This window comes from Perissodus microlepis, chromosome 3 (genome assembly GCF_051167445.1).
Source record: "Perissodus microlepis isolate ML-2025 ecotype Zambia chromosome 3, ASM5116744v1, whole genome shotgun sequence".
In the NCBI taxonomy this organism is placed as follows: Eukaryota; Metazoa; Chordata; class Actinopteri; order Cichliformes; family Cichlidae; genus Perissodus; species Perissodus microlepis.
In genome coordinates, this window is record NC_140463.1 from 29,316,481 (window position 1) to 29,342,406 (window position 25,926).

The 25,926-nt window shown below is 41.8% G+C and overlaps 2 protein-coding genes across 3 annotated transcripts in view; one reads left to right on the forward strand and one right to left on the reverse strand.

The window, feature by feature from the left end:
- On the forward strand, window positions 1-5,029 carry ino80b (INO80 complex subunit B). The gene is made up of 5 exons (XM_084923923.1): window positions 1-384; window positions 2,780-2,960; window positions 3,047-3,198; window positions 3,856-4,028; window positions 4,153-5,029. Exons 1-5 carry the CDS (start codon window positions 345-347, stop codon window positions 4,615-4,617), a joined length of 1,011 nt encoding a protein of 336 aa, XP_084780049.1. The 5' UTR covers window positions 1-344; the 3' UTR covers window positions 4,618-5,029.
- intu (inturned planar cell polarity protein) overlaps window positions 5,016-25,926 on the reverse strand; it is a 26,404-nt gene continuing 5,493 nt past the window's right edge. For both annotated transcript variants that reach the window (XM_084923921.1, XM_084923920.1), the window contains exons 3-17: window positions 25,760-25,845; window positions 19,046-19,261; window positions 15,266-15,384; window positions 14,561-14,650; window positions 13,873-13,950; window positions 12,045-12,231; window positions 11,689-11,742; window positions 11,028-11,090; window positions 10,534-10,743; window positions 8,612-8,704; window positions 8,098-8,529; window positions 7,563-7,657; window positions 7,286-7,475; window positions 6,770-6,912; window positions 5,016-5,632 (exon numbers count right to left, since the gene is read on the reverse strand). In XM_084923921.1, coding sequence (XP_084780047.1) covers window positions 5,521-5,632; window positions 6,770-6,912; window positions 7,286-7,475; window positions 7,563-7,657; window positions 8,098-8,529; window positions 8,612-8,704; window positions 10,534-10,743; window positions 11,028-11,090; window positions 11,689-11,742; window positions 12,045-12,231; window positions 13,873-13,950; window positions 14,561-14,650; window positions 15,266-15,384; window positions 19,046-19,261; window positions 25,760-25,845 — 2,168 coding nt within the window. In that variant the 3' untranslated portion in view covers window positions 5,016-5,520. The remainder of the gene's footprint in view (window positions 5,633-6,769; window positions 6,913-7,285; window positions 7,476-7,562; window positions 7,658-8,097; window positions 8,530-8,611; window positions 8,705-10,533; window positions 10,744-11,027; window positions 11,091-11,688; window positions 11,743-12,044; window positions 12,232-13,872; window positions 13,951-14,560; window positions 14,651-15,265; window positions 15,385-19,045; window positions 19,262-25,759; window positions 25,846-25,926) is intronic.

Here is a 25,926-nt window from a genome sequence, read left to right on the forward strand (position 1 = left end):
CTCTGGTCCCCGCTAGGGTGCAGTGAAGCGCGGGAAAGCGGAAACAGCAGGAAAACGACGAAGAAGCGGAACTTCCGTGTTGTTCAACATGGAGTGAGAAAATGTAGCGTAATTTCGCTTATTTAATATCTAAAATGAGTTAGTTAATGTTTTGTGTAGCGTTTCTTCTCCAAAGTTTATTGGTAATTCGTTTTTTTATCATTATTTTGAGCCTTTTGACTATATTAGCAGCTGTTTGATGCTAGCAGAGGAGGCTGAATGAGGCCGCTCAGTGTTTAAGCTTTAATGTTTGTTTACCGTGAGGTTTCTGCTGCTATGTAAGCTGCTTTTGTTTCGTCGGTTCAATGGGAAAAAGGAAAGACATGATTCACCCCAGATTTCTCGGTGAGTATTTGAGAAAGCTTGTACTTTTGCAGTCGCACGTTTTCGTATATTCTTTCCTTGTGCTTAAAGTCTCCAGTTTGTCTGCTTAAAACCACAGCCTCCAAAAAGCTCATTAAACATATCCATAAAACAAAACAAAACAAAACATAAGCGCATCTAAACCAGGGGTGACCTCTTGGAATATCCCACCCTCATATAAAGCTTAACGTGGGCCTTTTGTAGTGGCTGGCCTCCGTTTTTAGCAGTAAGTGGAGGCTGTGTGTGTTGATAGTTTGGGGGGATAACAGACAGGAAGTTTGGCTGATATTTTGAAATGCATCTTAAACAAATGTTTATAGGAGAAACCTCCTCCAAGTTGGGACAAAACATGTCCCTTTACAGTTTACTTTGTAGATTTAAAGAGTTTCTTACAGCAGTAGAAAAGGTATTTTCGTTGGTTTTTTTTTTTGTTTTTTTTTGTTTTTTTTTTAATCTGCTAGCATTCAGACTGTGGGTCAGTTGCGAACCCAACAACACATATACTACACATAACAAATGTTGGATAAAGCTTTTTATGTGTCTTAAAGGAAAAATACTGGTGCATATGTCAGAATATTGGCTTTTCAAATCCTCGGGTATTGGTATCACTCCCAAAAGGTTGATTCTGTTCATCTGGACGTAGCGTTTTCAGTGGGAGAAAAGTTTCGTCATTCATCCAAGTGACTTCTTCAGTCTCAGCTGACTGACGGTTTCCCCAGCCTTATAAACAGTACCTTTTTAGCAATGACTGAAACTAGCACCACTGAATGAACAATGGGCTGTGAGGTCAGTTTCTTCATTAATGTGCAAATTGTGATGACCATTGATCAACAACCTCTGATCAAAGACCACTGATCATTGATCAAAAACCATGAGTACCATCCACAGAGAGTTGGGGAATGGTTGCAATCACAGCATTGTAAGATGGTGAAAGATGTACCCTTAGGCCCTGAGGAGGTTCTTTCCCTTTTCACATAAATGACTTCCTTGATTCTCCACTCAAACCAGCATTCCTCCCTGTCCAGGATGTGTACATCCTCATTATTGAAAGAGTGTCCAGTGGTGTAGACTGCAGAGTATCAGTGTCAATGATTTGGAGACGGTGGCACTGACAAAAAGACAGGTGGTTGAGCTGGAGATGATTTTCAGTGGGAGTGACCAGAATAGACAAGAATAGAAATGAATGTAACAGAGGGACAACTCAGGCCAAGCAGAAAGGGAGAGAGGCAAAGCTGAGATGGTGTGGCTATGTACAGAAGAGGCGTAGTGGATATACTGGACAAAGGAGAGATGGAGCTTCCAGGCAGGAGGGGAAGACCACAAAGCAGGTTCATGGATGTAGTGATGGACATGGTGTGACAGATGATAGGAATACATATAGGCAGATTATCTGCTTCAGTGACCTCTGTAGGAGCGGCCACTCTATTAAAAATGGCAAACTAGAATGAAATATTTTTTTGCCGAATGTATTTAAAAAAAAAAAAGGTGAAATCATATTGTTTTTACTCTGAGGTGATTCATTTGTAATTTTATTGTTATAGGGTTCAAATCGAGTCTGTTTATTAGACCTTTTAAAAGTCAGCCATCACTGAACAAAGTGATGTAATTAATGTAAGTAAGTAATTAAAAAATTACGTGGTTTTTAAAAGAACACACACAAATAAAACAAGAAAAATAATCAGAACTGAGACTGGTTTAAAAACCCGAGAATAGAAAGGGATTTGTTTGTTTGTTTGCTTTTTAATGAGGTCAGGTCTTAGGTTGATGTTTCCAATGCAGGTTATTTTACTTGTGTCACATTATTCCTATGTTAAATACATGTTGGTATATGTTGTGATGGAAAGCTGAAAGACTTGGAAACAGTTATCTCTTGTAATGAGTTTCTTTGTTTACCTGACCCAAAGGGGGATATAAATGACACAACTAGATCCAAACACGTGGATTGTTTATATTAAAACCAACTTGGAGTTCTGATTCTTGACCTTTGATTTCTGGTTCAATTCTGTAGAAAACAAATTAGAAAAATCTTCTGGCTCTGTGAATCTGAATTTGATAAGCAGAAGATGAATGGATGTGGATGTAAACATTTTATTTGAAAAGAAATCGTTTTGCGTTTTAGCTCATCGAGCTGATGGACCACTGCCCTTACGCTGTGGCGAGGTGTCTGTTCTTCTACAGTTCTCCTCCTACAGATTTGATCAGAATTTAATCAAACTTGCACACAGTGATTGTCTAATCATTGGGTCTTAACCTAAGCTGTGCTCAATTAGCCATTTAAAAGTTCTAAATTGTGAACTGTGATGTACCATGAGCTGGATGAGCAACTAAGTCACTGACGGTCTTTGTATTAATCTGTGCTTTGTCCCGTCCTCTGCAGGTGAAGGCGGCTCCAGCCTGCACAGCGCTCACAAGCGAAAACACAAAAAACACAAGAAGCACAAGAAGAAGCACCACAGCTTCCCCGAGGTGCCGGAGCCTGAGCCTGTAGTGGTGCCTCGGCCTCCGCCGCAGCTCCGACTGAAGATCAAACTGGGAGGACAGACGCTGGGAACCAAGAGGTGAGACGTTTGAGCCAGATTTCAGTATCGATAACTGTTCATGAATCAGTTTGATCAGTCAGTTAAAAGGACATTGTGCTCTCCAGTGTTCCCACTTTCACCGTCCATCCTGGTGTGGCTCGTCCACCCTCACCTTTAATGATCATTGACAACAACGTTGATGACGACGACGATGACGACGATGAAGATGATGACGACGAGCCCTCTGTTCCTTTGGAGCAGTATCGAGCCTGGCTCGGTGAGTTAGCAAAACAAGTGGACTTAATTCTAATATAGGAGGAGGGATGACCTCAGCTTGATCGGTACTGTTGACACTTCATGGATGAAACCATGAAGGAATTCATATTTGAAAGAAATGATTACTAGTTCCTGCTGTTTAGTTTCAAGTTTCTGCCAACCTCCTGAGATCTAAGCTCGTGTAAAAACTTTGTTGCATACTTTAAAAAAAACCTGGTTTTGTTTTTTTTCTGGCAGTTTTGTTGGTTTTTTCTGCATGTGTTTGTCACACGTCTTTGACATACTATTTTTATGTTAGAAATGGTTCCTTTGCCAAAGATTAAAACATTTGTGCTGTTTGTTGCCAGATATTTTCTTATTCCCAAATACTTACTGCTTTTGTCTAATCTGGTCATGAACTGAATATTTTTTTTATCACCTGGACAACATCCTCTGATATTTACAAACCAGTTTATAAACTGTGGTTTAAAAGAAATACTCCACACATTAATAAGTATAATCTGCCTGCATCCCTACATGACTCCAACTTCAGAGCTGAAACAAACAGTGATGTCTGAGAATCTGCTGATGGTACAGAATAGCACAACAGAGCTTGATCTTGATTTTATTTTAGCCTTGCAACAAAGACTGTCTGTGTATCTTGATTGTTTTGTACCAGATGAAGACAGCAACCTGGCCACATCCCCTCTGCCGGATATGGACTCAGATTCCATGCTGGGCGGGCCCGTGGACGAGGAGGAGCGGTGGCTGGACGCTCTGGAGAAAGGAGAGCTCGATGACAACGGAGAGCTGAAGAAGGAGATCGATGAGTCTCTGCTCACTGCCAGACAGGTGAGAAGCAGCCTGCCTGACTTTAATATGAGAGGTCTTCCAGCATTTGAAATCAGGGGTAAAACTTTTTTTTCTTTTTAAGTAGCTTAAAACATGTTTTTCTTTCCTTGTCTCTCCCCCTCAGAAAGCTCTGCTACACAAGCAGCAGAGTCAGCCTCTCCTGGAGCTCCCCATGGGCTACAAGGAGAAAGAGATGACCGCTGAGATGATGCAGAAGCGGGAGGAGCGTGCCCGAAAGAGACGCCTGCAGGCCGCCAAGAAGGCGGAGGAGAACAAGAACCAGACGATAGAGAGACTGACGAAAACCAGCAAGGCCAAGATCAAAAGCATGAAGGAGAAGAAGTCCAAGCAGAGCCAGTGCCCCATGGTTCGGTACAGCGATTCTGTCCACGGAATGGCCATCTCCTTCCCAGCAGGGGTCCCCGCTCCTACCCCAGCACCTCCCTGCCCTCCTCCTCCAGCCCCATTGAACTGTGGAGTGAGCGGGTGCACAAACCTCAAGAAGTACTCCTGCTCAAAGACTGGAGTTGCTCTCTGCAGCCTCGAGTGCTACAAGAGGAACCTCCTGCTCGTGCAGAGCGCAGCGTGAACCCCAGACAGTTGAGTTTATGCCACCCTGGGATGTGACGATGGCGAGTATTCATGCTCGTGTATTTACGTTAACAGGACACTGGTGACCGTGTAGTGGTAGGAAGGTGATTTTGGACTTTCCTGACCTGTGTGAGGAGACTGTATATCAACGTGCTTTTTTCACGTGTCATGATAATGATTCTCTTTGGAGCTGCTCGTCCAATTATGTACAATATATATTTTTTAAAAAGATCAATCTGTGTACAAATCGAATATTCAGTAATTATGATTTGTAGAACATCGTCATTGTTGGTGCAGATAAAGTGCATCTTTTTTGTTTCTGAGTTTTGAGAGTAGCTGTTTCCACTTTTCTTTGTTAATAATGTGAAAAAACAAATTGGTCTGGAAGCAATAAAATAATAATAATTTTCCTTTTTAATGTTCATTCATTAATGTAACAAATGAGTCAATTTCCTTACAAAACTGTACAAAGTTTAAATTAAGCAACTGAAAGGCATTTTTACATCACCGTAAACTGTTTGTGAAAACATCACTACACCCCTGTGTGCTGTGTCCGCGTGGACATGTACGCTGCTGCTGTTGCAGGAAGGTCTTGCTTGAGTTTCTGCACTATGGCGTCATGAGGTATTCCCTGATTGACTTGAGTGGATTTTCATGTGCACATAAAAATGTGTCTAGGGTCTTTTATATGTGCAATAAGGCACAAAATAGCAGTCAGCCTAATATCACTGTTGAAAAAAAATGTAAAAAGGCTCCCTACATTTATGCTTGCGTGCTTGGACAAGCGTCACAATTTGAATTATCTTCCTGAGAATGTTACGGATGCTTCACTGGTAAACGAAGTCTTAAAGTTTCTGTTCATCACTGCCGCTGATCTGGTGCAGAAGAGGATAGCGACAGGTCACAAAGCCAAACCAAAGGAGAGTCTGAAGGCCATTTCCACGGGAACCTCGGGCACAGAGTCATGGAAGCACACGTAGAACTCCTGAGGAACGGGCTCCAGCAGCATGCGTCTGAAAGCCGAAGGAAGGAGACTGAGATGAGAAATTCAATTTACTTAATTTATATAGTGCCGAATCGTAACAGCAGTCACCTCAAAGACTAGTCTAAGACAAAGACCATACAATAATAGAGAGAAACAATCATATGACCCCTTATGAGCAAGCACTTGGTGACAGTGAGAAGGAAAAACTCCATCAGAACCAGCCATCTGCTCTAACCAGTTGGAGGTGAGGGGAGGAAGACGGAGGAAAAAAAACAAAGATAGCCAGATATGATTAAATGCAGAGTATAAATGCAGTGAGTGAAGAAGACACAATGCATCGTGGGAATCCCCCAGCAGCCTACACTTATTACAGCATAACTAAGGGAGGATTCAGGGTCACCTGATCCAGCACTAACTATATGCTTTACCAAAACAGAAAGTTTTAAGCCTGCTCTTGAAAGCAGAGAGCCAAGTGCTCTAATGGGGTGATACTGTACTGTAAGGTCTTTAAAACAAGGTGGGCCATTATTATTCAAAACCTTGTATGTGAGGAGACAATATATGATATATATAGTGTATGTGAGAATGAGGTGGGGGCACATTTACAAAAAGCCTTAGATAGAAACAAGAAACGTTAAAATTCATGTTATGAATTGACAAAGGAGCTCAGTTAATTCATTCTAAATTGTTCCCCTGTGACCCTTCCTTACAAATCCTGTTTTAACTCCATCTCTAATCTGCCTGCTCCTCTCCTCTTTGACTTACTGAGACTGGGAGTTTTTCCAGGATAAACACAAAGTACCAACATCGGGTCCAACACGAAGAGTTCCCTGTCTCCTCCCCATGTTTCACTGAACACACTGCACAATGCTTCGTATTCATTTCAGCCATTAAACAGCAGACTGAGAAAACAGAGTTACTGGAAGTCTCCCTGAATGGGACCGGGACCAGCTTTATCCTCCAGTAATATTATTTACTAAAGCTATGAATCAGGTTTGGCTGCTCGATCATCCAGCTGAAGACAGAAAGTTGAATGGTTGCAGTCCCAAGATGAGGACTCAACCTGAGCACACTTCATTGCTCCAGCTGCCGCCTGAATAATCTGAACATGTAAACCTGTGCGGTTAAAAAAAGCAAATAAGTGGATAAGTGGAAGCTGACGTACCCAATGACCCAGTAAGTCATGGTGGGAGCAGGTTTCTTCTGGTCGGTCCAGTTCTCGGGTTTACACTGAAACAGAACCCCGTGTTCTTTGACGGGACCCAGACCCCAGCCGCCGCCCTGCGGCCTGTCTGCTGCACGGCGGCTCTACGGGAAACAAAAATCACACCAACAATCACCTGATTCATTCAACACATTAATGCGCAGAATACAGAAAACGCCCGCTGAGCCCTGCAGGAAACGGGTTTCCTTTAACCACAGTGGAAACTCATGTTTTCACACCTTAGTCTCTCCATGCTGGGTAAAGAAGTCCTGACCAAAAAGTTACTGTTGAGGGAAATATGAGTCTGTAGCCTCCGTTAATGTGTAAGATCAGGAAAATCTGAGGTATTCATGATGGTCCTGATGTGTTTGTCTATGAAATAAATCACAGCTAACCCTTTTTATTGTCAGCGGCAGAAACGAGCTTCCACACAATTCTGGAAACCTCACACTTAAAGGAAACACCTTTCTGTCTCACCCTGGCTGGCAGACTCTGCTGGAAGGCAGCTCGTATGGAGAGGCAGCAGTGGTGGAAGTTGCGAATGAGCTGTGGGTGAATGGAGCCGCTCAGCTGAGCCACCTCTCTGTGAGTGGGAGCGATGAAGATTCCCTGCACGGTTTCCATCAGGACGTAGTGGAACAAAGTGTTCTCTGCACCCGATGTTAGTCTGTGGCAAACACAGGACCTCAGGTCAAACTGAAAAGAGATCGTTTTTATCTGGTTAGTAAAAGTAACCGGATAACCGGTCACTTACTTCATGGTGTTGTACATCTCCTCTGTTTCTCTCTCAGTCAGGGTCTTCTTCAGGGTGCCCAGGTAAAAAGGGTTTGGGTGCTTCATCCTGGGTATCTGATAAAAACATATAAAGTGTATCAAAATGTCAAGGTTAAATAAAATCTGCTTTTAATTGGCTTTTAGACAAAAAAATATTTAAGCCACTCTCACTTTACCTATTTAAAAAGAAATTCTATTAGTGTGCTTTTAATTTTTTTTTAAAGTTGATGCAGTCCATCGACTTCCAGCTTTGTTCCCTATAACTTGTTTTATTTGTGACCAGCTGGCTTGTTGCAAACAATTCGGGCAAGTTTTCTGCATTTTCAATGAAAATACTTTGAGCCAAACCTTGTTCAAAACCTCTGTGTTCAGCACTTTTCCATTTATATGCAGATTTATTAGAAAATAAATGAGATATTTCACAACCTATAACAAATTTAATTCACTGATATTGGCTAACAGATGAAAAAATAAACAGGAACAAATATAAACTCCTTAAAAGATTACAAATTAACCTTGAAGAGTCCTCCGCTGCCTCCGCTCCCATCAGACCCTCCAGACCCCAGCGAGTCCCGACGACCTCCCAGCTTCCTGGCTGAGTCCGGTGTGGAATGCGGACTGAGGCCTGGAGCCGCTGACGAACTGGACCCCGACCCGGCATCCATCTGCCCCTCGCTCCCGCTGTCCGACAAGCTCCTCTGCGGGCTGGCCCTCCACGACTTCTCCCCAAACAGGGCGCGAGCTCTGGACCCGGACGAGGAGGCTTTAACGGCAACGGCGAGCTTGCTGAAGACGGGCGAGGAGGAGGCCAGGCTGTCGAGCCGGTCACGAGCTGTGGCAGCAGGGAGGAACCAGTCGGCGCAGGACAGGCAGGGAGTAGGCGGAGCATTCAGACGCTCTTCGATACCTGGTTCCAACACCTCCAGCTGCAGCAGGGTGGCTTTCACCTGGGGGCCAGAACAACACAGAGCTTCAGTTTGATGTAAATGATCATGGCAGGAATTCATCTTCAGGTTTAAAAAAGCCCACCTGATCAATGTAAACACAATCAGGTCCAGGAGAGCCCAAAGCTGGGGAAGCACAGCCGCCTGCTTCCAACAGTACACACTGCATAAAGTGTCTCTGAGGACAGAGGGAAAATGATATCATGAAGAAGCATCAATACTGGCAGATAACACACATGGGCAGAGACTGAGGAGATGAGGCAGAATTACAGTCATGATAAAAAGCAGCCCATGACTGCATAGCTTGTAGAACCACCTTTAGCAGCAACAACTTGAGGCAGCTGTTTTCTGTCAGACTCTCACATTGAGTCAGATGAATTTTGTCCCACTCTCTGTGTATAATGTTGCTTCAGTTCATTGACCTGTTATTGAGGCTTGCAGGTATTCATCTTTCTTAAGATCCCACCACAAAATTTATATCAGGCTGGACTTTGACTGGATCACTGTGACACTTTTTTCTTTTATAGCTACTCTGTTGTAGATTTGCAGCTGTGCTCAGGATCAATGTTCTGTGGCATTACTCAGTTTAGGCCAAGTTTAAAGCTTCTCAAACTGCTGGCTTCACATTTGACTCAAGAATATTTTGGTATACAGAGGAATTCATGGTCGTCTCAAACACTGCAAGATGCCCAGGTCCTGTGGCTGCAACCCAAACCCAAATCATCACCCCTCCACCACCGTGCTGACAGCTGTTATGAGGTGTTGTCCGAAGAACATCAACTAGAAGTCTTGTGGTTTGTTCAGATCTAACTTTGCAAACATAAGCCATGTTGTTATTATATTTTTAGAGAAAAGAAGCTTTCTCCTGCAAACCCCTGTAAACAAACAGGTAACTGTACCAAAGACTGTCATGAACTTTAACATTGAACATGCTAACTGAGAGTCTGAGTCTGAGATGTGGCTCTTGTTTTTTGTTGGTTTTTGTGCAGTTTCTCTCAGCATTGCACCGTCTGACGTGTCTCACTCCTGGGAAGACTGACAACTGCCTCGAATGTAAATAATCTTTTTCGCTCTACAATGATGGATTTCCAATTGATTGTCTTCCCTCCTTGGAACTGCGTTAACACACACCAAAACAATGTTCCCTCTAAGCTGCGCGCGTGCGCAATTGCGCACTGTTGGCAAGGTCTCTGCGCACAGAAAATCTGTGTTGCGCACAAAAAAAAAAAAAAAAATCTAACCTGAATTGAAATTAAAATTAATACTTTAACAATTCTGTTTTGCAGTGTTAGTCAGTAAGTGACTGGCTGCTCCCGTATGGGATCAGAACGATGCCACCTTATGCCATAGTCCAGCCAATAATGCGATTCACATTTGTATATACGCAGATAATCAACGTCATTGACAGGCTATGACAGCGTCCTAATGTACCGACACTGGTGTTATAGCTAGCAAAGCGGCTGATGAGGAGTGAAGCCACGTTAATGACAACGTGTACAACCATTGCAGATGTGAGCAGGACAGACGGAACAATGGATGGAAAAAGTGTGGATTTTATACCAGTTTTTAAATTGTGTTGATAGGTCACGTAAAAATTAGAGGGAACATTGCACCAAAACCTCTGCTTTCATACTTGATGATCAGTTAATCAAGTGCATTTGATTAGCAGCACCTGGTTTCTGCTACTACTGCTACTTAATTCCTATGCAAGTTTTCATAGACATTTTAATTTTGGTTCAGGTGTGATATGTCATGTTTTGTAATTTATCTGAGGTTTTACTTACCTCATTTTAAGACTAGAATACTAAGGACCAGATAATATATGCTTAGAATTTAGAGATGATGTACTTTTTTCTTCACACAAGGAGGGTGAATTTAAAGAGGGATTAAAGCGTGTTTTGTGTAAACATGATAATTAAATGCTCCTTTTATTTGAAATGCGAAAAGGAGTTTTGTCAAGAAAAAGAATAAATATCAATAAAACAAGTCAGTGATTTCCTTCCCTACCAGCCCCACAATGAGGAGGAAGTGTCGGCCCTCTGGCTGGCTGTAGCCCGGCGTGGCTCCGTTAGCCCTCTGCTGGGGAAACACCTCTCTCCAGATGACCAGCTGACCCACGCGCTGCTCTGACGCCAGCGGCAGCAGGCAGTAGTGCTGGCAGTACAGACACACATCCAGCAGGTCCTCCTTAGGCAGGTGGTTGGCGATCAGGTAGGACTGGAGGGGGAGAGAGTGGAAACATGAAAGGATAAATTACTGTCTCCCTTATCCTCTCAGTTAATAATTTAACAGCTTAATTTGTTTGTAAATTTGCTGTTGAGCCACAGAACACACTCATCATCCTGTTATCCCGTGTGAAAGGCCACCTAATGTACACAATGACTGTTATCTGGACGAGAATAGCTGTGTAGACCGTAGATGCTATTAGATGAGGAAGTAAAAATACGATAAGGCTGCTGGCGCTGAAGCAGGCATGTGCGTGTTGTGACTATGAAACTTACCTTATAGAACAAACAGGAGCCGAGGATTATATACAGACGCCTCAGGCCAAAGAAATCCTCAGACTGTAAAAGCACATAAAAGAACAAAAAAAGTCACATTTAAGGTTTTCTGTGTGACAGTGTTGTGTGAGTGCAACATTAAATCAGTGGAGCTCAACAGAATGATCATTTAAGTGAAAGCAGTAACAGCTTCACTGCTCCCAGCATCAATAATCCATCTCTAACCTGTTAGCGCTGCGCGTACAAAGGGACAGACCAGACCTCATTAGCTGCTCATTAAAAATACACACAGAGACATGAACGCCTTCCTATAAATAGTCTGACCTTCTCCCTTCCTCTGCTCAAGACAGAAGACAGATCTCAGCAAACATGCACACATGCTCAAGAGAAGCCCTTATGATGTTTCTGTGTCTTTGCCCACTTAACCTTTTACCCCTGAAAGCCTGCTGCGAGTAAACCTTGAAGCTCTTTTCTGAACAGAGTGGTTTATTGATGTATAATGAGTGTGAAAACTCGTCATTAAGGGTCCAGGGGCAGGTCGTTAGACGTTGTCTTTATGAGAAAGAGTTAAACCTCACTGACTTGCAGCTGACTGCAAAGACAGCACAGCTTTATATGTGCAGGAGAGAAGGTATAAAGGTGGAAAACTAACATTTCTTACCATTTCTCCAAAATCAGAAGACTCAAAGTCAGACAGAACCGTGTCCACCTCCATCTACAGATGAAAACAAACAACCAAACATAACGCACACACATAATTATTATTAACACTAAAGGTGCCTTAAGCAGTCATTTTAAATGTGATTTTTCATGAACTCTTACGCTTTATTCCCACCACCCACTGTCATTATGAAGTCCATTAAGATTTAATCAGATTTAATAAATAAATCAAAATCAAGCAGGTATTGTTTTTAATATTGCACACAAGGGGGCACCAGAGCTAAACTAACAAGCAAAAGCCACATGTAAGAACAGAAAGATAGAAGAAACTTTACATTCACAGATCCAGCAGTGTACCTTGATTTCTGGAGGCAGCGTGAGCCATCGAACCGCTGGCAGTCCGTCCAGGAAGAGAGTCCCTGAGATGTCAGGCGGAGGTGCCGAGGAGGAGCCTTCCCTCAGACGTGAGGGCTGGATGAGCTGCTGGAAGAACAGGCAGAAGAAATGGTCCAACCTGGGAGCGTGGTCCGCCTTACAGAATGCACTGTGGGAGGACACAATTAGAAGAAATCTTTTAAAAAAAAATAGATTTAATTTTATTGTTTAATGTTAATTCATGAAATTGGCAAACATGCAAAAGCACAAGTTCATCTACTAATAACAGACATGAGAAAATACAACTGAAAAGATGAAATAAAATTGCACACATCACTGCACTCACAGTCTTTGCAGGCATATGACATAAGCACCTTTTAGATTCATTTCTAGAGTTGAAAAACTATAACATATAACACATTTAAATTACAGATAAATCACAGATGCACAGACAGAGAAGAAACACCTCTGATTCAAAAATGTGTTGCATTTTGACCAGTCTTTAGCTGTGTCCAAATTCATGGGCTGCATCCTCCTGAGGACCCGGCCCACGTAGACCGCGAAGGCCGGGTCCTCAGGAGGATGCAGCCCATGAATTTGGACACAGCTTGTGTCATATAAAATGTCATCTACTTCCTGTGTGATTTCTAGCCAGTCTTTAATAGTCGGGCATGTTTCACACAACCATCATCTGATTACAGCTTTTTTGCTACCCACCATTAGTATTTAAAAAGTATTTATTCTAAGTATTTATCTTTTTCATCGAGTCCAGATGGTAGGTTTCCTAGATAAATTACAGTGAAGTCAAAGACCAACTCCTGAACCAATTATTACATTTTTTTCTGCCAGCTGCCTCAGTAGGAGAACAGCTTTGGAAGAGACCTGCAGATTTATTCCTACACATTGTCCAGTAGTGCTCCTGCTCAGGATGAACAGTTTCTGACACTTTATCTTTGAGGTATAAAATCTTTACCATGTTCTTCCAAATAAATTGTGGTGTATCAGCGTGTCTCACATGAATTCATTCTATCAGGATTTTTTGTTAATTTTATATTTGCGTCTGCCTCCCATCTGCACATAATATAAATGATATACATTTTTCCCTCCTGCAGAGATTTATACAGTCTGGAAATAAACTTAAAAAGTGTGTTGCACAGCTCTCTCCGTCCCTTTTATATAATATATTATTCAATATGGTTTCTTGACATTTTTTCCTCGAGGTCAGGTTTGAACTTTGGCGCCAACAATGAAGGTTAAGGTCAAATGTTTAGACTTATTGTTACATTTGCTGTGGCCTTGCCCAAGCTGTGCCATCTGTGATCTACCATCACACAAAATTTGAAAAATGACAGCTAGAAACCTGCTAACAAAGTGAGACAAACAAACAAGTGATTACATTCCCCCTACTCCCTCCTTACATACATGGGCCTAGAAATGAGTGAAACATATGGAAGCCCGTTTCCGCCACTAAATAAAAACAAAAAAGCTAGTATCCATAACTCGAAATTTCGAGAAAATAACTCGAAATTTTGAGTTATGGATCCTTTTTTTTTTTTTTAGTGGCGGAAACGGGCTTCCATAGAAACAGGTCCCCTTTAAAAGAAAAAAAAAAACATGCTCATGAGAAGAAAGTAGATCAAGTTGACAAATTGAGACAATAATGAGTTTGTGGGGAAGGTTTGCGCTTTACAGCTAAGACATTTTACTTTGATTTCAGCATATTTTGCATAATGTGGAAAAAATGGCAACCAGAAAGAGGAAGTTCCAACCAGCTCTCAGCAGGACTGACGGAAAGGCAACAGTGACCAACCTGTCTAAGGAGCCGTACATCACTTTTAGTGTGCGGACTACGTCTCCTACCACGGTCTGCAGATACAGCAGAGGAACCCTGGAGGGAAATGGAAAAATTCAAGCTTATCAAATATTTGGATTAACAGCCAGCAGCCACAGAGAAAAACATTTTTACGGCAGTGCTTTTTTTTTCTGCTTGTGGGTGTTCTTCAAGAATCGATCCATTATTTCCAGGCGTGACACGATGACTGGTCGGGGCTGACCCGCTACAAACATAAAGGTGGCTAATGTGACTCATCTCGCGAAGCGTTTTATGACCACGTGCTTCTTAAAGAGGCATTCATCTGGCCAACAAAGGACAAAGAGAAGCACATGGTAAAGTTAAAAGCGAGGAGAAGAAGAAAAAAAGACTGTCCTTTCCGATTGTTTTTACAGATTGTGCTCTTAAATCTTTCCTTCTTTCCAAAAATACTTCATTTCTGGAGCACAGGTCATGCTCGGAGGATTTATTGCCACATCAGTGACAGGGCAGCAATTTAAAAAAGGAAAAAAGATATACGTGAAAAATTACTGTCAAACTTTAACACCTGCCATGTGCTCTCGACTTGTGTAATATCTACACAGCATGTCGAGTGTGCCTGCAGTTGACCTCGCAGTATAAGTGTGTGTGTGTGTGTGTGTGTGTGTGTAACGCTGCCTGAGGCTACCTCTCAGCAGGAAGGCCGATGACCAGAAGATTGTTGCTTTCTTTCCAGTAGCCAACATGTACCAGATGTTTGCCGAGTAGGAGAGACGAACTGGGAGGGAAAAAGAGGATGGATGAGGATATGAGAGATGGTGAAATGGGTGAAGAGATGACTTAATTTTAATACAATACAAGAAACACTCTGAGAGTACACACACTTCTGCCAAGGCAGCTCACCCTCTGGGCAGTGATTACTTTAAGGGAACAGTGTTGTAGTTTGTTTTCTTTGATTATTTTTTTTTTTTACGTACGTAATGTGGGTGGGTGAGTTAACCAGTACACCATGGAGCGACCTACTGGGGCAGAGCTGCTATAAAAATTAATTGGAAACTTAAATTAAAAGTGGCTTCATTGTGACCACAACCAGGTTAATCAGGTTAATAGGCAGTAAGTGTCTATAAAGGCAGTGAGCTCCAGCCTGACAAAGTATCAGAGCGTTTGGAATCATAAGCGCACTATGTGTGACAAGAGACCAGTGTCACTGGCAGTACACACAATACAGGAGTTCTCTTTCCCCTTACATGTGAAGATATCTTCCAAAGATCCTCTTATCATCTTAACACAGATCTATATGGCTAAGCATTATATGATGATTAGATGGCTCTGCTGATTTTCTTGTGTGCATAGCCTGGATTCAGCACGCTGCAGCACATTTTATCTTTCCTACCTGATGATCCGCCCGCCTGTGACATTCTCCAGCATGTCACACAGAGTGATGAAAATCCCCCTCACTCCTTTCAGCTGGCTGGATGCTCCAGACACAGGGTACTGGTACAAGACTTCCTCCTGCAGACACAGACAGCAGCGTCGCTTAGCATTGAAACAAACTCTATTGTTAAAATCACGCATGCTGCATAGAGGGGAAAACAAACTCTGGTTAGTTTTTCAATAGCAGAATGTGAAATATCTGAACTTGGCTGCTACCAAATGCTCTCTGCCATAAATTATGGAGAGAAAAAAAGAAAGAATGGATGAGCCACAACTCAACAATGTCACTTTGGCTCCAAAAAGCAACAAAAATATGTCACTTTAAAGACCAATGTTTCCAAACACATTTAAAATATTTGATTTCCTGTCCTGGAGGACACACAGGAATTTAATTGCCATTCGTTCTCAGGGACATAGCGGCACACGGCTAATGTTCAGCTAGTTTCTGTACAACTCTTATTCCTGCGACTGCAAAAATCTGCAGGTCCAAAATCTACAGAAAGAGCAGCACAGAATCAGAGCGCTCTGGGGCAGATCCAGCGCATTGTTTGAGTTATTAGTATTCCTCCCAGCACGCTGGCAACTTTAAAGGAGCGGATAAGATCCAAGCCGCCAAGAGGATAAGAGGATGGTGGGTGAGGGGTAAAAACTTTGAATGAACCGCCTCTTATAGCCTTGGCAACCAGAACAAAGGCACAAACGAGTGCCGATGGGAGATATTCACCTTGGGGGACAAAGCACGCACGGAGTGGCTGCTACAGAACAACCACCACAGAAAGCAACTTCAGCCTGTACACAAACATCAGCAAAACATCGCACAGCTAAAGCTCAAAAATATCACCACTGAACCTCTCCGGTTTCTGCTACCCTACAATCAAAGGACTTAAAAAATCAAAGTCAGAGTTTAGCGGGTTCGTGCGCAGCACTGTCATTTAGAAAAATCAACCGCTGGCTGATGTGGCTCCAGACAAGCTGTACTCTCTATCACCAGTGCTCTTTAGGTCGAGATTAAAAAAAAGAAAAGAAAAGAAAAAACTCTGGCGTGCAGAGACACAAAAAGGAACTGCAGAACAGTGAAGTGCAACCACAAAGGCAACGTCAACCTGCCAGCAGCATCCACGGGGAAAATGTGATTACAGTGTGGGAGGTGTGGGTCAGCAGAGACTTTGGGATTAACACTTTACTACAAGTGAGCTGTGTCCTACCTACGGGATGTTAAAACAGCACCATGCACATGGATCTAATTAAAATAGGAAATGTTATTTTGTTTATAGCCCGACTGGAAGAACAGCTCGCTGCTGCTGCAAAGGGAATGTGGGGCAGGACAGAAAGTTCACGGCATTAAAATGATGGAGAGCACCTCTCGCTTTTCTCTCCACTCTCTAGTTTTGGTTGGTAGCACCCGCAGGCGCTGGACGCTGTCCAGAGTAGTAGTTTTCTTAAGTGTCTGACTCACATCAGAGAAATTCAGAAGAGAAGAGAAGCTCACCACTCCCAATCTTGGGGTTTCCTACACAGCTAAGGCCATTCTCAATACTCCATTATCAGAATGCCCTTTGTCAGAATGTGGATAATTAAATCAGTCTGTTCAGCACAGCTCAGTGTCTTAAATTGAGTTTTATAGAGTTTGCTCCGAGTCATGAGAGCCTTTGACCACAAAAGTCACGATCAGATTTCCCCAAAAACCAATTTACTCTCCAAAGGAATGGGAAAATATGTGGTCATCCGGGGTTTGGATATCAACAGCGGCCTTTAGGTTTCTGTTTATTCTGCCAGTTTCAGTTAGGTCAAACCTATCAGCAGTATTTAAGGTCTGAAGGTGGCTTTCTCTTTTAACAGCTCCCTACATGTTGTTCTTTAATAGCAGCCTGTTTTCAGTGGAGGACCTCCAGGAACCTTTTGCAGAGAAACACAGGAACTCTGCTTGTAATTCAACTGGAAGTGGAGCTCTTTGGCCAATAAATCCTTCAAATCGTACCTTTAGTGCTTTGGTGACAGTACTTATAACCACTGTGGAGTCAGCAGCACTGCCTTTTTTCCCAGCAAACACTTTTTTCTTTAGAGCTCTTCGTTATAACTTTAAATACTAGCTATAAATGAGTGAAACAGAAGCACCAGAGACTTAATAGAAAATAAACAATTGTTGTTTTTTTTTATTTGTTTATCCTTTTGGGATTCAATGTAGTCTTTAAATGCAAAAATGTTTTAACATTTTGCCAAAAAAATTGTGTCAAAGCCAATGCTTTATCTTTAATAATATCCTAGATGTTGCTAAACCTCAGTACTGGTGGCTAGCATGGTTGCATAGACATAACTGGGGAAGGATACAAAAATTCCCCCAAATACTTTAAGTTTGCTTTCACCAAACAACAAGCTGCTGGTTTACACTTATGCTGGACTTCAGTCAAAATTAAACAGACAAACAAAAACAGGTACTGTAAAGTTTTATAGCTACTGTTTCAAAATAGGACATGTCTGGAGATGCAAATGTTTCATAACAAAATAAGTAGTTTTATTTTTTTTCCTATACCTACATAAAGCAGTTAACCTGGTATCACTGCAATGAGCATTCAAAGTTAAAGTACCAAATAATTATATACTGTATAGCTCACTGTAGAGTACCCATGTGGTTATTAATTCAAACATTTAAATAGTTTATTAGTAATGTTGACAGGCTCACTTATACTTAATAGGCTGGGTCACCATCATTATTTAACTCAAATATGTTTTGAAGCTCTGCAAATTTTTTTGAAAATGGAAAAAGAGGACTTTAAGTTTGTGAAGGAGCTTCACCTTTTATCCAAGAAGCTTCTTCAAAAAGATGATGAGAACCAGGCACTTAAACCCTAATGGGGGTTGTCCCCTTTGGAGGTGGTGGCTGACCCACTATTGATCACAGCAGGATAACACACCATGCCACGAAGCTCAGATCCTCTCAAACTGGCTTCAAGAACATGACAGTGAGCTCACAGTAGTGTACGCAGTCACCAGATTTCAATCCAGTAGAGCACCTTTGGCACGTGTTGGAACAGGAGATTGTCATCGTGGATGTGGAGTGAACAAATGTGCAGCAACTGTGTGATGATGTCATGTCAAAAAGGACCAAAATCTCTGAGGAATGTTTCCAGCACCTTGTTGAATCTGTGCCATTAAGAATTAAGGAAGATCTGAAGGCAAAAGACGGTCCAAACGCCATTTAGTACTAGTGTAGGTCTTTGAGTATGATTTATGGCTCCATGTCTGTCTGTGTAACTTTTGAGCTACACACAGAATATTGAGCAGGAAGATTACTGAGACGCGTTCATGCACAACCCTCCAAAAAGGCAACCGCATGTCTGCCATCTGGAATAAGATATCTGTATGGTTAGATACTGACTGGCTGAAAAGCTGGCTCAAACAGGAAAAGAAGCCACATCGGACTTTGTCATCGTGAGAAATAAGCAAAGCAAAAAACAATGAAGATCAGAGAAACAAAGAGAACAAGCACAAACAATGTCTCCACTGGAGACTTTTCTCTGTTTTTAAACACTCGAGTTTCATTTAACTTCAAAGAAGTTCTTTGTCTATAAAACTTGTAATTCTCTGTGACGTGGCAAACCTAAAGGATCAACAACAGCACAAACATGAACAAGAGTGAGACTGCAGACTGCTGCAAAGCTCAGCGCAGCACCAACGCAGCACAAAGATTTCATTAAATGAACTTTAAAGACTGTTCATCGTAGCATTTTTATTGTCTAACCTCCTCCTGTGGTGATGTGGAGTCCAGTTTGAGTGACAGGTACATGACGATATGAGGGATGTGCGATATGGACATCTGAAGTTCGGCTGTGTCCTCGCCCCACAGCAGCCGCACCAGCTGGCTGACTGGAGGAGAGGCCTTTGTCCTACGGATCAGGGAAGCGTCGCCAGCGCTGACCCGGTCCAACGGAGCCACGGTTTCCAAGGTCAGCCTCACCTGGAGGAGCAACACATGAGGAAAATCAGAGAAAGACTACTGAGAAATAGTTCTGAGTGTAAAGGAACAAACCGAGAGACAAAGAAGAAAATCAGCCATTCTTTTACAATATCACTTCATCAGTCTGCCTGCCAGGGCCTCTCAGAGATTTCATTCATTTCTAAAAATTCTGCAAGTCACTGCGTCTCCACATGATTATACTTGGCGAGGTGTGCATGTGTGCCATGCTTCCAAAAGACGGGAAAAAAGAAAAAAAAAACTTCAATCATTACACATTCACTAAGGAGAAAAGTGAAAAGCGGGACGGCGACTGTCAAAGAGAAAGTGACACTGACATCTAGGCTTAACCGCAGCATAACACATAGCAGAGATCGGTGCGGTTGTGTGTGTGTGTTTGACTAAAATTAAAACCAGACTGCTTCACAAGGCCGAGGAACAGCGCTGAGGCAGCGGACGGCACTGCTGCTCTCATTCATGCAGCAGTTTTACTTTCCATCCACAGTCCTCCATTTCACATTGTCATTCATAGAAAGTCGCAGTGGAAACAGACACAGAGCCGCATGGAAATCGGACCATCCGCACATGGAAACACATGTGTCCGAGACGCACAGGAGGATGAGAAACTGCAACTCTGCGGTGTCTCTGTTTAAACAATTTGTCAGACCTACATTTAAGTGTGATTATAGCTGGAGTCAGAGGCTGCCTGTTGACCTCACAGATTAGGACACGATAGACGAGTCTGGAGACAGATGAATTAAAATCATCGTGCTGGAGTTTTGATTAAAGAAGCTCTGTATTTATTTAATCAAACTTTTTAGTTAGGCCCCGTGATTACTGCTTTCTCCATTTCAAGAGAGCCTCTTTTATGCACATACAGATTAGAAACACACCAAAAATGAATCAACACAAAGAAAGACCGTGTGGACGTATATGCGCTCATACACAAACACTGAATTAAAGAATCGTTCAGGCTGAAGTTAGTGCTGACGGCTCACAGTAAAGACACGCTATAGCGGCATACCTGCGCACACGCTGTGTTGACTCTGGGCTGAAAGCTGTCAGCGCCACAGAGGCCAATTATGGAGCTAAGCTGATGCTAATTCAAGTAAATCAGAGCCAGAGTCCAGATGTGAGAGGGAACAGCTGGTTAACATAATGTGTGCAAGAGTTGCTCAGGAAGAGCTGGATGAATAAAGCTTTACCTTCTTCCTTCCTTTAACAATTTGAAGCAGGCCTGTGGAGCTTTTCCTTATTTTCTGTCAGTGGTTATACAACATTGGATTATAGTGGTCATATTAAACGTGGTCAAATTTCAAATACTGAGCTGGGCATGTGCAAAAGAACTCAGAGTGCTTTAAACAGTGAGTTTCACGCATTTTTTTCTTCAAATCTTTAATCTGTATGATGGGGTATAGAAACCATATCACTATCATGTTCATCAGAGCACATAGTCTGTGAGCGCAGAAGCCCCGCCCACATACCATTCAAACCTTCTGTTTTTGAGGTACAACCAATCAAAACAAAGCTGAGTTAAAAGCAGGACAAAAAATGTTGTGGATATTATTAAAGATGATACACTGAAACAAATAAGCAAGTCTTTTCACAACTTATTAAAAGACTGTTTAATCTACGAAAATAAAAGTAACAGAAGATGAGTGACAGCAACATTTAGAGTCTGTTGTTCAGTTTGCTATAATGCCAAGACCTAAAGAGCTCTTTAGGGGGAAAAGGACGTGAAAAAAACATATTTAAATTATTTTTTAAAAATATATTTCACTCCAAGGAAAATTACCTGCAAGTGGCAGAGATATTAAAGGGCTGGTAGCCCAAGCAAGTTTAATCCAACACCAAACTGATGTTAAAAGACGTCTCCAAGAACTCCCTAATTTCATTAGAGGACCTGTAGGTAACTCTTGATGTCGAAGTCCATCTATGATCAAGACTGCACAAATTTACCTCATTTAAATTTAACCTACATGGGAGGTGTGCCAGGAAAAAGACTGTACTCCAAAAAGAGCAATAGAGCAAAACTATAAGTTGAACAAAAAAAACAACCATCTGAGTGAACCCTGGCTTTTTATAATAATGTGCTCCAGACAGACGGGTCAGAGTTACAGACGGATGGACACACGGATCAGGGTTAGTATTACCAGACGTCTTTAGAGCAGACTTCTTCAGGAGAAGACGCTCATACCAAATGTGAAGCATGGTGGTGGAAATATTAGAGTCTGGGGTTACTTCACTGCCTCGGGGACTAGAAAATATGCCATCATTCATTCGAATGCGAATTCTGCATCATATCAAACAGATTTATGACACAGAGAGGCAATCTGTGTTAAAGCAGAAGCTGAGCTGGAAGAAGACCACAGCTATAGTTTGTGGAAGGCTCTGTCACAGAAGCAAAGGGTTTGAATTGTACTCAAATGCTGGAGGGGAATTTGAAACAGGCAATTAAACAGGACAGGACTCAGCTGTACACCTGCACCCAAAGAAAAGAGAGATATATGGTTTGAGAGATGAATAAAGGAGGCTACCTACGTCCACTGTGACTGACCATCGGTGAACAGACATGGTGGCCTATAACACCAGCTAACTGCCACCTATAACGCAGATCCATGAGAACTTACATGGTGAGCTGCAACCACTACAGCTTCCTGACCTTTCATGCAATCAACATTCAACAAGATGATATGGGGAGACAACAGCTTGTTGTGGCTAAACTACACAATATTAGCCAAAGCTATACTTCATTCTTCATTTTTACACACATAAATATTATATCTAATGAATCTTTTGTAAAAACCGGTTGAAGAAAAAGACATTTCCTTTATGTGGCTGTGTTAAACTAGGTCACCTTTATATGAGGATTAAACCCAAAAATTAACGATTCAGTTAGCGTTGGTATTTGAGATATCTTCAGCTAAAAAAGTCAGGTTCTCACCACATCACATTTTATTTAGTATTTCAACCCGTGAGCGCCAGTGAGACTTTAGCGTGGCACAAAGGGGCAAAGCAGAGTATTGCTTAAAATACTGTGTTTAACCAAGTATAAATTTATGGGATATTTTTAGACCAGCTCAATTTCTTTTGTTTTAACTCAAGACTTTTGTTTATAAGAAACTGCTCCTGCTAAAACACAGAGCGCAGTCCCACTTTCATGATTTCCAAATGAATAGTAAATAAAAAGCCTTATAAATACCATATAGGCAGGGCACTTAATTACTTTTTTTAAGCTGATATGTTTATTTGACCATCGGACATAAAAAAAGATATATTAATTTGCGTGTGTTATTCATCATACTTTGTTTACCTTAAACAAAAACCTATAACACATCTATTTATCTATAAATCACACTGATGATATAGAGCAGCGCTCCCCAGCCCCCCGGCCACGATTGGTACTGGTCTGTGAGTCGTTTGGTACCGGGCCGCGAGAGTTGAGGATCGGGTGTGAAATTTATGGTTTTCAGGGTTTTTACTGTTAACTCAGTCTTTTCCCGTGTTGTAGTTTTGTGTCTGATTTTGAAAGAAATATTTACGCGTTACCATAGCGACCAGAGAGCATTAAGGGGCAGAGAGGAGGATGTTACTCTCAATGTTGTTGGCGCATTTCAGGAGGATGCTGCTGATAAAGTTACACAATTACACAGTGATTTTGTGTTTATTATTATATTTACAAAATACCAAGAAATTTTTCTTGGTCGTATCATTTCATTTTGTTGTATTTAACTGCGACACCTTAAAGGCCGGTCCGCGAAAATATTGACTGACATTAAACCAGTCCGTGGCGCAGAAAAGGTTGAGGACTGCTGATATAGAGGTCTCAAAAACTCTTGTATCAAACATGATACACTTGGGATTAAAGGGTTAAATGTCTTTCCTGATTAAAAGTTAATAAGCTGACATGAACTGAAGCAATATGGTTGTGCTTGTATGCTGTTTATCTCATGTCCAAGGTCAGCACCCTATGGGGTGAACCAAGCTGCTTTAAGTAGTTTTTTCTAAGTAAAATGTTTGCAGGAAAAGCAGAAAGGCGAAGTGAACAGAATTGAGACTTAACCTCAACCCACAGTGAGTAAGTTTTAACCACTACATCTTCACTGTCACTAGTCACACCAAAACTACAATCTGGTTGTGAAACACAGAATGTGAACTATGCCATTTATTGCACATTGTAGAACCGCTCACACTGATTTATGCGAACAGTTTTCAAAAGAAGAAGAAAAACTCGATCTCGAGTTAAAACTCTAACACGGGCATTGTTTGCTCGGAGAAGTAAATAATAAGCTGATGCAGACTTTCCAAAGGTATAAATCTGTATTTATTTCTCCCAACTTTAGACTACATGGAGCCTACCCAATATATTTTAGAAAAAAGATCAAATTACCTGGTCAAAATGTTTAAATCGTATTTCTTTAAACCAGCGATCGCTCCCAGAGAACTCTCCAAGGCCTGTCAGCACTAACCACAGGCTACCCGCCTCTCCAGCAGGCGCCTACATCTGGGAGCTTGGCCATTTGAACCAATTTAAGGGTATTATTAAAGAAGAAGTTAGCGCTGGAGAAACACCAGCTGATCTACCTTTCAAACTCAGTGCTGCAAAGTGACTTCTAAAAGCTGTAAAAAAAAAAAAGAAAAGAAAAAAAACTGATTTAATGATAGCATATCTTTAATTATTTTGGGTGCACAGATGATGAAAGCGGTAAGTTCTGAGCTGTGGACATCAAATTGAAATGACATGAAAAATAACGGTGAGGCTAAGGCTGAGCATAAATTGGGGAAATCTCTGAGTAAAGAGGCCGAGTGGGCTAACTGCAGCACTTTCTCTCATCATAAATAATAAGGATGTGGTTAGACTGGAGTGTGCTCTTGCTAGAATTCCAGTCTGTTGATGTCAGTCATTTACCGCTCATTCATGGATGGACACACACATGCAGGCACAAAGGAAAAGCTGTAGTTCATTCAGGGTTGGTAAAGGCCATGGTGGACTGACTTTAATACTAATATTTGTCCCTTCAAACTTAATAACTACTGTCTGTGTTCCATTTGGCAGGCTCGGCGCACAGAAACACACTCTATCCTCCAACAAACCCACACGCACACCAAACAATGATTCTGTCAGCAGCACAGCTCTATTTCAAGTTTCTGAAAGTCATCACGGTGCCTGAGGAGCTGCGCATTTTCCCCCAAAAATCTCTCTCGCTCTTCCCGTACGATGTAATTTAGTTTCCGACTACAACTTCTAATCAGCTGAGCTTTCAGTCCCGCAACAGCTTCCTGTGGCACCGAAAAATAGTCATACCGCCGTCCCGTGCATCCGCCATGTTTGCCATCAACCCTGCGTACACTCTGTCATTTGCAAATTCCTTCTTTTTGATGGTCTGCTTTTTGGTGAAAATGCACATCTGAGACGCAGACTGTGGGTTGTTGTTTTTTTTTTTCTTTGCTGACGATCAAAGGATCATTGAAGGCTTTCTAAACAGTGCTGGCTTATGCTTTTTTACTCACAATTTAGCAGCTTGGCAGGACCGCTGCGTTTTAAAGCAATTTGATCTGTATCTGCATTCGACGACTGCTGCTCATGACAGGCAGCGGGATCTTAAAAGCATACATGCTGCCTTATACATTTAGAAATCAAACCAAATGAAAAAAGGGCAACACAAAACACTCACTAAGTGGCCATCAAATAAAAGAGGGGCCTCCCAATATTGACAGTAAGACTTCTAGCTTTATTTATGTTATACATTAACTCTTTACGACTTGGAGCCATTTTTATACAAAAGGCTCAAAAGTAATTTGACAACTGACTGATGAGCAGCTTCATGACCAGGTAAGGCCAGTTCCCAAGTACACAAAAAAACATGCCAAGAGTTTGTAAAGAAATGGGATATTCTTCAACCCAATAGAGCATAACTGTTACTGAAAATCAAACATAAGGCAGAGAGACCCAAAAACAAGGAGCAACTTAAGGTGGAAATACAGCATTTTGTGAAGTTCACGGGTTCTAGACTTTAGACTGCAAAGGATTTCAATCAAAGTGTAAAAAAGTATTCCTTATATTTAAATTATGTTAATCTTTACAATTAATGTTGAGCCTGTGTTTACAAAAAAAATGTCTGTAATTCATAAACAGTTAGTGGAAAACTAGTTTAAAAAGATAAGCTGAAAGTTCGCACTTCTTCATTAAAATCCACCGTGGTAGTTCACAGAGGCATAACTACAAAACAAAAAAACATGTCACTTTGGAGCTAACTGTTAACAGAGGCTGAGAATACAAACTCCCTTTGACTCGCTGTGTCAAATAAAAAAAATTAAAAAGGCCATAAAAGCCATAAATGAATGCTGCTACAGGTAATCCAGGTACTTCAGAGCTATCGTCAACTCCCCATGTCAGCTTTATCCAGATCTGGAAATCATCACTGACTACACCACCGGCATGTCACCAATTCCAAACACCAGCAGAAAAAGTGATTTTGGCAGCTTCACGCACACACTGACCTGCGTTGGTCCCGGGATGCAGGAGAGAACCCTCTCGATATTCTCTGAGGTCACGTCGACATCGTCTACAGCTACGAGCACATCGCCTGAGCAAAACATGCAGAAAATATATATTTATCAAGTAAACTGGCTCAATCAGGACAAAAGCAGCAAGTTTTAACAAATAC

Bases quoted from the DNA above. Each gene is read 5' to 3' on its own strand.
- ino80b (XM_084923923.1), top strand. From the start codon at position 345: ATGGGAAAAAGGAAAGACATGATTCACCCCAGATTTCTCG. The intron at 2,961-3,046 runs GTGAGACGTTTG...TGTGCTCTCCAG, and splicing joins CAGACGCTGGGAACCAAGAG to TGTTCCCACTTTCACCGTCC. The intron at 4,029-4,152 runs GTGAGAAGCAGC...TCTCCCCCTCAG, and splicing joins CTCTGCTCACTGCCAGACAG to AAAGCTCTGCTACACAAGCA.